Source organism: Trachypithecus francoisi, unplaced genomic scaffold, assembly GCF_009764315.1.
Source record: "Trachypithecus francoisi isolate TF-2019V2 unplaced genomic scaffold, Tfra_2.0 Lachesis_group5, whole genome shotgun sequence".
Taxonomy (NCBI): domain Eukaryota; kingdom Metazoa; phylum Chordata; class Mammalia; order Primates; family Cercopithecidae; genus Trachypithecus; species Trachypithecus francoisi.
Window position 1 is genome coordinate 97216703 of NW_022681470.1, and position 13282 is coordinate 97229984.

Consider the following 13282-nt stretch of genomic DNA (forward strand, 5'->3'; position numbering starts at 1 on the left):
CCTGTAATACTTAGGGAGGCCGAGGTGGGTGAATCATGAGGTCAGGAGTTCAAGACCAGTCTGGCCAGCATGGTGAAACCCGGTCTCTACTAAAAATACAAAAAATCAGCCAGGCATGGTGGTGCACACCTGTAATCCCAGCTACTCAGGAGGCTAAGGCAGGAGACTTGCTTGAACCTGGGAGGCTAAGGTTGCAGTGAGCCGAGATCGTGCCACTGCTCTCTAGGCTGGGCGACAGAGCAAGACTCCGTCTCAAAAAAAAAAAAGGCAGCATCTCCAAATCAGAGGAACAGACTTGGAGCTTGGAGGAAAGTACAGCTAGAATAGAACAGGCCTGTAGCACACAAGGATGACAGTTATCAACTGTAAATACAACAGTAAGTATAGTCATTTAAAACATAAGAGAAAGAGAAAGGATAACTGAGAAGCCGGATTCGATCGTGAAATAAAATACATACACAAGTTAAAGACAACCAGCTCCTCACCAGCTGTTCTCAGTTCTGGGTGTCAGAGCTTAGTTGTTCTTAGTTCCCTTCTTTATATAGTACAAGACAGTCCAAAAGACTAGATGCTCTGAAATTATTCTAATTCTAATAGTGATTTTCCTCTTTCACCTGGGAAAAGTTATTCAATCTCTTCTGGTAAATAATTATATAAAACTGAATTCACAGTAAGTCCTGGGTATTAACGCACACACAGCTATATTCTGAGCTCATAAAGAAAAAAATCCAAACTTCTTGGGATTACATTCAAAGTCATCTTTTTTAAATCTTACTGCAACCTTCCTTTACAGTTTCTATTACCACAAATGTCTACAGACAAACAGCAACTTCAAGCCCCTTGCTAGCCTAAGAGCTTTTCACATTTTCCCCTCTTTGGTCACAGTTTTCCTCAACCTATAAAATCCTTGCCCCTTCTCTGAAGTTTTATTTGTTCTTCAATCAAGTTTAAAAGCCTTATATGAGCTATCTCCCTGCCAGTCTTCTCAGGCATATTCACTCCTTCCTCTATACTTCGATTGTGCTTTTCATTTATCTCTATTACTTCGTCTAGCTTTACACACAGTAAATTGTTTACCTTCCCTACTGCAGTGTAAGCTTCTCAAAGGCAGGGATGCAGAGACCCTGTGACTCATACAAGCCAAGAGTACTTTATATACAGTGTGTGCTTACTTGTGGAACCAGACTGAGTACGAAGTAATATTTAGCAGGCCGATACCAGGAAAAGTGATGCCCTAAATTACTGTTTTTCAGACAGTGGATCACAACCTAATGAGTTGTAAAATTAATGTACCAGGCCACTACCAGCACTCAAAAAAACAGAACAAACAAACTCAAAATACGAACAAACTAAAAAATACCAGAGTGGGCCTGGCACAGTGGCTCACACCTGTAATCCCAGCACTTTGGGAGGCTGAGGCAAGTGGATCGCTTCAGCCCAGGAATCTCAGACCAGCCTGGGCAACATGGTGAAACCCTGTCTCTACAAAAAATACAAAAAATTAGCTGGGCATGGTGGCATGTGCCTATGGTCCCAGCTTTCTGGGAAGTTTAAGGTGGGAGGAAAAAAGAAACCAAAAAAAAAATGTATTTACTGGTATCATGCACTCTGGTGTTTGGTTTTGTTTTAGAGACAGGGTCTCACGCTGTCTCCCAGGCTTGAGTTCAGTGATGTGATCATGGCTCATTGCAGCCTCAACATGCCAGGCTCAAGCAATCCTCCCACCTTAGCCTCCTGAGTAGCTGGGACTATAGGCACGTGTCACCACATGTGGCTAACTTTTGTATTTTTTGCAGAGATGAGGTTTCACCATGTTGCCCAGGCCGGTTTCAAACTCCTGAGCTCAAGTGATCCACCCACCTCGGCTTCCCAAAATGCTGGGATTACAGGCATGAGCCACCGTGCCTGGTCAGTAAATATAATTTTTGTGAAGCTTATTTTAGGTGTGTTTTTTTGGTTTTTTGGGTTTTTTTTTTTTTGCATATATATTGGGTTGTAATGTAAAATGTATCTCTTACTATGAGTTGCAATTTTTTAAAAGATATTTTTAAACTGCCTAAAATTTTTTTCCAAATGTGGGCTGAACTGTACCAACCCATCCATGGGCTCTTACTGGATTGCCCAAGAAACACAGAAAACACCTATATAGCTGAAGTGGAAGAAAAGAACGAACCTAACTGGCGCTAACCTAAACCACCACAATATCCTTTTGTCAGCAATGCCATCATCTAATGAATGAACTTGCCACAGATTACGCTCAAAAAGCACTTTCCAGTGATCATAAATTGTTAAGTGTCTGCTTGTCAATTAAGTCTCTTTGCTTATCTACAAGGTCATAAGAATTATTCCCAATGGGACTTATCTTGAAAAATAATTATCCTTGAGAGTATGGTAACAGGTCCTCATCTGAAATAAACTGGTCAGTGGTGGATGGAAAGAGAACTGTTCTTCACAATAATTTAAAAGACCCAGACAAATCGTTACACTACTAATAAAATATATTTTCCTGGTTACAGCAATCTGTGGAAGTGATTTCTGAGGGGAAGGTAATGCTATTTTCAAATTTAGTTTTATTTGTTTGCAACCTCAACTACCTGTGAAATTAAAAGGAATTTAAAAATGATTGTTCTGCTGTCTTCACTGATAACCAACAGGGTAAAGATAGCAAAAATAAAGGCAAAGAATGCCTGCTTTAGTCCCCTCGCTTCCAATTTAACAATGGTTAATAGTGGGTAAATAAAGATATAAAATAGTTACAGTTTACAATAGTAGAACCAAAGTTCAACCGCTATCAAAGTTTATATGAATGTAACTGAATTCTAAGTTATCAGCAAGGTGCTCAAGCCTGTAATGCCAGCAGTTTAGGAGGCCAAAGTGGGCAGATCACTTGAGGCCAGGGATTCAAGACCACACTGGGCAAAACGGCGACCCCATCTCTAAAAAAAAAAAAAGTACGAAAAAATTAGCTAGGTGTGGTAGTGCATGCCTATAGTCCCAGCTACCTAGAAGGCTGAGGTGGGAGGATCACTTGAGCCCAGAATTCAAGTACAGCCTGGGCAACATAGTGAGACTCCTATCTCTTTAAAAGAAAAAGAAAAAGCTATAAAAAGAGAGAAAATAATCAAGATCTAGAATCTAAAGATCTGGATTTAATTCTGGTTGCCATTCATTGGTGTAACACTCAGTTTCCATTTCCTCTCTTATAAAATAGGGATAATACTCATATATTCATTTGGCAAGTATTTATTTATTTATTTATTTTACTTTTTTTTTTTTGAGACGGAGTCTCACTCTGTCCCCCAGGCTGGAGGGCAGTGGTGCGATCTCGGCTCACTGCAAGCTCCGCCTCCCAGGTTCACGCCATTCTCCTGCCTCAGCCTCCCAAGAAGCTGGGACTACAGGTGCCCGCCACCACGCCCGGCTACTTTTTTTGTATTTTTAGTAGAGACAGGGTTTCACCGTGTTCGCCAGGATGGTCTTGATCTCCTGACCTTGTGATCCGCCCACCTCAGCCTCCCAAAGTGCTGGGATTACAGGCGTGAGCCACCACGCCCGGCCTTGGCAAGTATTTATTGAATAATACTTTCTGTGTGCCACCAGACATTTGGCTAGGGATACAACAAATACATACTATTTGATGTAGTCCCTGCCCTTGATGAGCTTATAATCTTTCTACCTCACAGGGCTGTGTGAAGATCAGATGTAAAAACACTACAACGTGGCTGGGTGTGGTGGCTCATGCCTATAATCCCAGCACTTTGGGAAGCGGAGGTGGGCTGATCACCTGAGGTCGGGAGTTCGAGACCAGCCTGGCCTGACCAACATGGAGAAACCCCGTCTCTACTAAAAACACAAAAATTACATGGGTGTGGTGGCACATGCCTGTAATCCAAGCTACTTGGGAGGCTGAGGCAAGGGAATCTCTTGAATCTGGGAGGTGAACGTTGCAGTGAGCCGAGATTGTGCCACTGCACTCCAGCCTGGGCAACAAGAGTGAAACTCTGTCTCTAAATAAATAAATAAATAAAACTACAAACTATAACACACTATACACACTGCAAAACAGTAAAATGATTATTATAACTATTAATATTAACTTGCTCTACCTCTTAACCATCCATCTTTATTTCAAGAGCTTAGCAAGATCCAATAAATAAAGTATAGATGATCAGAGAGAACAGTTAGTATTAAACTGATTTTCCACTTAGGTTGGAATTTGAGAGCCTAACAATTCACTATTTGTTGGTATAGCCTTAGCTCATTACTCTCAATATAATCATGAAAATAAAATGAACTGATTATCCAAGGCCTACAACCTACTGCATCACCCTGGGCATGTAACTGGGTATGTGGGTTGCATTACCCATACCTGGCAAAGGAGTAAAAAAATAAAGATTTCTAGGCCCTATGAAAGATCTACTGAACCATAACCCTTAAAAGGTGAGCCTGAGAATCTGTACTTTTGATAAGCATACCCAAGTGCTTCTTATGTACCCTAAAGCCTGAGAACCGCTGCCATAAAAATTTCCTTTGATCAATAACCATGATTTGGTTATTTCAAACATTACCAAAATCTACCTAGAAAGTATCAGCAAAATAGAATTCAGTTACAATTGAGACAGCAGCTCTTGAGACAGTACTTAGTCTGTGTTACATGACTCACACTTAACTCATAAAAATACTTCTTGTGGCACCAGTCTCTTTATTCATTTTCAAACTCTCACATAAAATGAAGTTAAAAAACTGACTTTCAAAAAACAAATTGATATACACAGTTTTAATTTATCGTATGACTTTAGTGAGGGAAAGCTGATGGGCCTATTATCTCGTGGCTATCAAGGAGGAAAGCATATACACTGACTAGCATAAATATATCATGATTCTGAATGCTTGCAAGCCAATCTTAGTGGTCCATGCTTAAACTAATCCCTCAAAAATACAGACAGTTTTATATCTATATCCACTGCACACTAAAACCTTCCAGCAGCATCTCTCAAGAAATCAATCAAGAGTCCTTGGAACTACTTTAACCTTAAGAAAATTAACCTGAAGTCAAATGTTACTTCACATACTATATAATTAGTGCAAAGACATATTTACTTTGGTTCTGTTTGTTGAAAGCATTCTTTACTCATTAGCCTCCAGGTACATACACATCAAAGGGAAAACACTCAGTATATGTTACACTGGGAAAAATTACAAGGTGGAAACCAGCATTGCTAGTCAAAAAAACTTTCCATCTGCAATAAAATTTAGAGCCCAGAGGGCTTGTTCATACTGCAGTACCAAGCTCTGTTAGAATCTAAATGTCTAGTTTTGGGCCGGGCGTGGTGGCTCAAGCCTGTAATCCCAGCACTTTGGGAGGCCGAGGCGGGCAGATCGCAAGGTGCGGAGATCGAGACCATCCTGGCTAGCACGGTGAAACCCCGTCTCTACTAAAAAATACAAAAAACTAGCCGGGCGAGGTGGCGGGCACCTGTAGTCCCAGCTACTCGGGAGGCTGAGGCAGGAGAATGGCATGAACCCGGGAGGCGGAGCTTGCAGTGAGCTGAGATCTGGCCAGTGCACTCCAGCTTGGGTGACAGAACGAGACTCCGTCTCAAAAAAAAAAAAAAAAAAAAAGAGATGTCTAGTTTTGAAAGGAGAAAGGGCAAACTGAACCATATGGGTTCCAATTTAGTTTCAGGACTAAAGATTAGGACAGAGCCTTGGTAAGCCTTTCTTTGTGTTTAAAAGAAACTGATGCTCTTACTTGTGTCCAAGTTTGTATGCTCTTAAAAGTTACTCTGTTCTTTCACATCTCTGTCAGTTGTCCAAACAAGTGAATTATAAAAACAACTTGTAAACACAATAGAAGAATCTAAAATAGGGAAAAGTCTTAAATAGCAATTACCAAGGTCCAAACGTTCACCTATGACTTGATATAAACTATATCCACACAATGATAATCCACCTATCCCTAATTCTGACCCCACCTGGCTCTTAATCAACATACAAAGCTTTCCTGGGGCAACAGAGGTAAACTTTAAGAACTTGGAGGACAGACAACAGCTCTAAGGAGTACTGCCTAAAAAAATGCTTTAGGAAAATTAGCATCCATCTAACCAAGATCAAGACAAGTAGCAGGCACAGATATCCCTCAAGAACCACATCTACTGCATTGCTGATTTCCCCTCACTTGAAACCCTAAAGAGAAGGCACAGATTATAGAAGACAGGAAGAAAAGAGAACGACACTGTATAGTTGAGGTCTCACAGAATGTACCACTAGCTTGGCTTTGGGCTGTAATTATCATTACTTCCCCTGTAGTACCAAAGAAGGTTCAGATAATTTGGAAATCAAAATACATGTAGTTGGAAAGGTGAGAAACCAATGCCAGGAAGATTTCTGATTACCACAACCTTCCAGAGAAGTCTTCCAGGCAGAGTATTCTTTTCCTCTGCCCACTAAAAGCAACAAAGTTCTCTACTTACCACAAAGGATGTGCCAAAAAGCAATGTTTTTTCTCTAGAAGGCAAAGATTTCCCAGCTTCCTAATCTGGAACTTGAGCCTAAGGCAAGTCCTTCTACCTTTCCTAGGGGATCATCTGAGGTCTCCTTTACAGATTATATCTAGGCTCTTGGGCAGAAGTCACAATAAAGGCAAGAAGTCGCTCACTATGTATGTTGGGATGTGTGTATCTGCAAAGATAGATCATGTTAACTATAGTCTCCTACAGAATTATTCTTTTTAGTTTAGTTCCTTTAGATCCTGTGAAGAGTAAATAATTTAGAACTCTATCATAAATTTATAATTGTAAATGCTTTAGTTTTAAATTTAAAAATAAGCTGAGTCCAAAGTTAACTTCCAAAGGGAAAGGAAAATGACAATTCCAAGACCTTCTATTGGAAGAAAACATCAGCCACAAATTTTGAGTTATCTATAAAGGAAATAATTAGGTGCCCAAGTATAAGAAATCTGAAAGTCATTATTGTAATCCCAGCACTTTGGGAGGCCGAGGTGGGCGGATCACCTGAGGTCAGGAGATTGAGACCAGCCTGGCCAACATGGTGAAACCCCGTCTCTACTAAAAATACAAAATTAGCTGGGCGTGATGGCACATGCCTGTAATCCCAGCTACTCAGGAGGCTGAGGAGGGAGAATAGCTTGAACCTGGGAGGCGGAAGTTGCAGTGAGCCGAGATCGCGCCACTGCACTCCAGCCTGGGCAACGATCGAAACTCCATCTCAAAAAAAAAAAAAAAAAAATATATATATATATATATATAGTCAGAGAATACTAGGAAACAGTACATAGGACATTAATGAAACAGGAAAGCATCTATTTACAGAAAGAACAGAAGAAAGGTATACTGCCTCCAAACACTGGCCTAGGTGAGCAACTATTTTTTTTTTTCAATCAGCTCTCCCAGTTTAAAACCAACTATTTCTTGAGGTGGAAGAGATGAGGAAACAGAATGAGTGGACACCATAGAGTAAGAATGTCAAGGATAAGGGTAGATGGCACGAGATGAGTAAGAAGGAATGGACTTCTCTATAAGGCAGATTTTCAAAAGACTATTCCCTTTGCAAACCTACTGTTTTACAAGAGGCAACTGAAGGTTGTGGAAATTACAATTAAAATAAAATGTATTAAAAAATGAGAACGATTTCACGTGGGCAAATCGAAACATGGAGGGAGAGAGTAAAAGTGTAAAAAAGGAATGCACAACATATATTCAGTGAGAAGAAACACAGCACTGAAGACTGCTGAGGAGCACGGAGACAATGCGAGCACACACCGCCTGCAAGTCAACTAGCAATCACTATCCGAATTTCAATACAAAGTACAAAAACACAAATGTAACACCTAGATTATAGTGGAGGAGGTGTGCACAGAGATTGCAAGACAAGGCAGCATCCCGCAAGAGCATGAAGGGATGTGGTGAGGAAGGCGTATGAAGGGGGAGGGACTGCAGCAGGGGAGAGAGGGTGGGCTGCAGCAGCAGAAGGCGCCTTAAAAAAACAGAAGAAAGGAAAAGCAGCCTAGGGGAGAGAAAGACTAGGACAAAGTCAAGTGTGGGATCACAGCAGGATAGAGTAGAAGAGCAGCAGAGACGGGCATGCCCTTAAAAAGCAGAGAGGTCAAAGACCCAAAAAGGGCTTGAAGTAGTTTGGGAGGAGGAGGACTGACAAGGGGTCTACCATAAACCTGACTAGAAGGAGGCATGAGTGTAGAGCAGGAGTAAAGGCAGGAGGCCAGGGCAGAGATGCTCTCAGAGGGGTGTGCTGATGGAGACACTAGATTCCAAATTAGGGTGTGATACGGGGGCAACCGAGAAGAGAAACTACAGTGTCAAATCCCACACCCCCTACCCCAAAGGCATGCAAGGGTCAGAAAGCAAGGTAAACTCTTGGAGTAGAAATACAAAAACGAGGGGAGGAAAGGGGCACACGGTGGGATGGAAACATTTAGCGGCAGCTTAACCATGAGGAGTGGGTAACTAAGGAAAGAAAAAGGAGTGGAGCGGGGAGGGATGCTGTTTCCGGAGGAAAAGTAGGAGCAGACCAGAGTTCCTGCCTACTTGGTCTGGAGGGCAGAAGGGGCAGTCCACGGGGGCGGAGGGGAGTGCTGGAGAACGAAATTGCGATGCTGAAGATGAGAACTTGGGGAGGACACGGTACTGGCTGGATCAGAAAACCAAACGCCGTCAGTAAAGAGCAGATGAGGTTCCTTCTGAGCAAGACGAGGGGGAGTGAGGAGCAGAATGCAGCACGCCAAACGGGAAGGCAAAGGGGCGGAGAAGAGCCCAGAGTAATCGGGGCACAGGATAGAGCACTGGGGGCGCAAGGGCATCAGCTGGAAACGACGGGGTGGGAGACGGGCGTCGCAGAAGCCCCGGGGCGGGTGGGGGGAGGGCAGCCCACAAGGAGGGGCCTGGCTGCGGAGGCCTGAGGGGCCGGGGTCGCGAGGCCGGCTCGGAGCTCGGGGGAGGTGCGGCCTGGGGGTGACAAGGGTAGCGGGGAGTGCAGGGGCAGGAGGAGGGGCGCGGGGAGGGTGGGGCGGCGGGCACCCCCGATACTCACACCTCCAGGATGCGGTCCCCCTTGCGCACCCCGGCCCGATCGGCCGCCCCCCCGGGCAGCACGGCGCTCACATGCTGCAGCGGCGCGTACAGCTCCCCGTTGATGCTCCGCAGTTGCCCGCCCTCGCTCACTTGGCCCCGCACGTTGAAGCCGTAGCCGGACTCGGACTTGACGATGCGCACGACCCGCGGGCCGCCGCCTCCCCCGCCGCCGTTCCCGGCGCAGTGGAGCCCAGACCCCCCGCCGCCGCCGCCACCTCCGTTCCTGTGAGGGGCCGAGGGGTGAATCCCTTCCCCGTCCTCGTCCGCCATCTTGCGAGCAGGCGAGCCGTACCCCCGCCCCCTACGCCTCCAAGGCCTCGCGGCGCGTGCTCGCCCTGCCCGGCAGCCGCACGACCCCCGACGCGCGCGCCCGATCCGCCGGCCGCGGGACCGACTCGACCAACGAGCGGCTGGTGGGGGGTGAAGAGGAGGCAGGGGGCGGGGGAAAAGCGGACAATTGGGCACCGTGGGGCCTCCTGGGAGATGTAGTTTATGGGCGGCGGGGGCGGGGAGCGGTCTGGGCCCGGGCCTGAGCCGAGGTTATAAGACGCAGTTCGGAGGCAAGGCCTGCCGGGAGTTGTAGTTTATCTTTTATGCTGGGTTAGGAGTTTGATCTGTTGGGTGGGGAGAGTATAAGCCAGCACCCAGCGTGGTAAAATGATTCAGTTCTTGATGCAGACCAAGTTTCCCCCCCCTTTCATTTCATAACCTCTAAAAAACAATAATATTAGAATAACAACGTTTATGATTCAACACAGTCTTAAATTAAATCATTTTTTTGCACAGTAACTTATATGTTGACCAGGACCCAACAACATGTAAGGCAACCTGATCACGATTAGCTTCCCTATTTTACGTTATTAGGAAACAAAGAGTGCTAAGAGTCATCCAGCTACTAAGTATCCGGAACTAAGGCCCAGTTATTGTGCAACTTTCTTGTCCTGTATTGCAACTACAGTCATGTGCCACATAAGGACATTTTGGTCTACAATGGACTGCACACACGAGGGAGGCCCCCTAAGATGATAATGGAGCTGAAAAATGTCTATCACCTAGTGATACAGTAGCCACCATAAGGTCATAGCACAACACATTACTCACATGTTTGGGGTGATGCTGGTGTTAACAAACCTGCACTGCCAGTCATATGAAAGTATAGCACATATGATTATGTACAGTACATAATACTTGATAATGGTAAGAACTATGTTACTAGTTTTTGAATTCACTATAGTTTTTATCCCTATTTTAGGGTGTACTCCTGCTTTTTTTTTTTTTAAGTTAACTGTAAAGCGGCCTCAGGCAGGTCCTTCAGAAGGTATTCTAGATATTCCAAGTATTGTGAGTTTTTTCCATGTATTCCAAGTATTGTGTTTTTGTTTTTGTTTTGTTTGTTTTTTGTTTTTAAGATGGAGTTTCACTCTTATCGCCCAGGCTGGAATGCAATGGCACGATCTCGGCTCACTGCAACCTCTGCCTCCCGGGTTCAAGTGATTTTCCTGCCTCAGCCTCCCAAGTAGCTGGGATTACAGGCGTGCGCCACCACGCCTGGCTAGTTTTTTTGTATTTTTAGTAGACACAGGGTTTCACCATGTTGGCCAAGCTGGTCTCGGCTCCTGACCTCAGGTGATCTGCCCACTTCAGCCTCCAAAAGTGTTGGGATTATAGGTGTGAGCCACCGTGCCTAGCCCCAATTATTGTTACCATTAGATGACAGCTTTGTGCATGTTATTACCCATGAAGATCTTCCAGTGATGGAGGTGGAAGACAGTGAAATTGATTATCCAGATCTGGTGTAGGCATAGGCTATGTTTGTGTCTTCATTTTGAACCCCCAAAAAAGTTTAAAACATAAAACAAAAAATTGCCTAAATAGGAAAAAAGGCTTTGGAATAAAGATATAAAGAAAGAAAATATTTTGTACATCTGTACAATGTGTTTGTGTTTCAAGCTAACTGTTATTACAAAAGAGTCCCCCCAAATTTTTAAAGGCTGGGTGTGGTGGCTCATGCCTGTAATACCAGCACTTTAGCAGACCGAGGTAGGAGGATTCCTTGAGCCCAGGAGTTCAAGACCAAACTGTGCAACAGAGTGAGACCCCATCTCAACAAAAAGTAAAAATTTAGCTGGTGGCTGTGTGCAGTGGCTCACACTTGTAACCCTAACACTTTGGGAGGCCAAGGTGGGTGGATCATGTGAGGTCAGGAGTTCAAGACCAGCCTGGCCAACATGGTGAAACCCTGTCTCTACTAAAAATACAAAAAATTAGCCGGGTGTGGTGGCAGGCGCCTGCAATCCCAGCTACTTGGGAGGCTGAGGCAGGGGAATGGCTTGAACCCAGGAGGCAGAAGTTGCAGTGAGCCAAGATTTCACCATTGCATTCCAGCCTGGGCGACAGAGCGAAACTCTATCTAAAAAAAAAAATTAGCTGGGCATGATGGCACATGCCTGTAGTCCCAGCTACTTGGGAGGTTTAGGTGAGAGGATCACTTGAGCCCAGGAGGTCAAGGCTACAGAGAGCTGAGATCGCACCACTGCACTCCAGCCTGAGCATCAGAGTGAGATCCTGTCTCAAAAAAAAAAAAAAGAAAGAGATCTCACAAAATATGGGGTGAGGACTCAGTCATTATAATTAGAACATAAAAATGTGACCTTATTTTACAACCAAGCTAATGAAGAAGGATCTTGATTAGTTACACAATAAAGTTGGAATAAGAGTTTTGTTCCAAAACAATAGTGGCATTTCGATTGAACATGAATCATTTGGTTTGAACTGAGCACTGGATGGGGAAAGCAAGACATCAGAGAAAGGAAAAAGAAGGGAGCCTCCCCTAAAAGAGTTATTTTTTCATTGGTTTATTAGATGAAAATATACTGAATGCCTACTCTGTTCTAGACTCTGTAATGGTAGCTAGGGGTGCAGAGATAGATGCAATAATATCTACAAACTCCCTGAAAGGCAACAGGACATGGTCAAACTTACAAATACACGTATTCCTCAAACTGGAGGCGGTTCCACTTCCAGGAGTTCATTCTACCATGATACTTGCACATGTGTGAAGTGATGTTTTTATCAAGTTAAGTCATTGCAATATTATTTGTATTCACAAAAGACTGAGAACAACCTAATGTTTATTCGTTAAATCATAACATCCACAATGGAAAGCTGAATTAATGTAAACACAGAATAAGGAAGCTCTGTATGCACTTACATGGAATGATCATATCATCAATACTATATATGATTCAGTGAAAACAAAGTGCAGCACAATCTATACAACATGATACCATTTGTATATAAAATGGGAACCATGGGCCAGGTATGGTGGCTCACGCCTGTAATTCCAGCACTTTGGGAGGCCGAGGTGGGTGGATCAGGGTCAGGAGTTTGAGACCAGACTGGCCAACATGGCGAAACCCCATCTCTACTAAAAATACAAAAATTAGCCGGGCATGGTGGCACACACCTATAGTCCCAGCTACTCGAGAGGCTGAGGCAGAAGAATCGCTTGAACCCAGGAGGTGGAGATTGCAGTAAGCCAAGATCATGCCACTGCACTCCAGCCTGGGCAACAGAGCGAGACTCCGTCTCAAAAACAAACAAAACAAAAAAAATACAAAAATTAGCCGGGCATGGTGGCAGGTGCCTGTAGTCGTCAGGAGGCTGAGGCAGGAGAATCACTTGAACCCAGGTGGCAGAGGTTGCAGTGAGCCGAGATCGTGCCACTGCACTCCAGCCTGGCGACAGAGCAAGACTCTGTCTAAAAAATAATAATAAAATAAAATAAAAGGGAACCATATATATTTCTATATCTCTAGAAGTATTCACAAGAAATTGATAACACTGATTGCTGCGGGGGAGGGAGACTGGATAGCTAGGGTGTCAGAGGTGGGGACAGGGACAGGAGAGAGACTTTTCACTTTATACCTTTATGTAATTTCCGAATTTTCAGTCAGATGAGTATGTTGCCTATTCAAAAAATAAATTTAAAAATATTTAGAAAGGATCAGATTGGAAGAAAAGGTGATCAGAGCATCAAAATAACCAAAGAATAAGACACCATTACTGCTGGTGAGAATTCGCAATCTAGCAGGAGAGAAAACAAAAGAAAAAACCATTGCAATAAAGCGTGATGAGAGCTGTGATGAGAGTCCTGCACAAGCTGCTAGGAGTGC

At 44.0% G+C, this 13282-nt stretch overlaps 1 protein-coding gene across 6 annotated transcripts in view; it reads right to left on the bottom strand.

Annotated features, from left to right (window-relative positions):
- SNX27 (sorting nexin 27) overlaps window positions 1-9612 on the bottom strand; it is a 93945-nt gene extending 84333 nt beyond the window's left edge. For 2 of the 6 annotated variants that reach the window (XM_033200292.1, XM_033200291.1), the window contains exon 1: window positions 9067-9607. In XM_033200292.1, coding sequence (XP_033056183.1) covers window positions 9067-9377 — 311 coding nt within the window. In that variant the 5' untranslated portion in view covers window positions 9378-9607. Of the gene's footprint in view, window positions 1-9066 lie in introns of all 6 variants that reach the window. The other 4 variants (XM_033200294.1, XM_033200293.1, XM_033200290.1 and 1 more) reach the window with 4 other exon arrangements.
- Between the last annotated feature and the right edge of the window lie 3670 nt (window positions 9613-13282).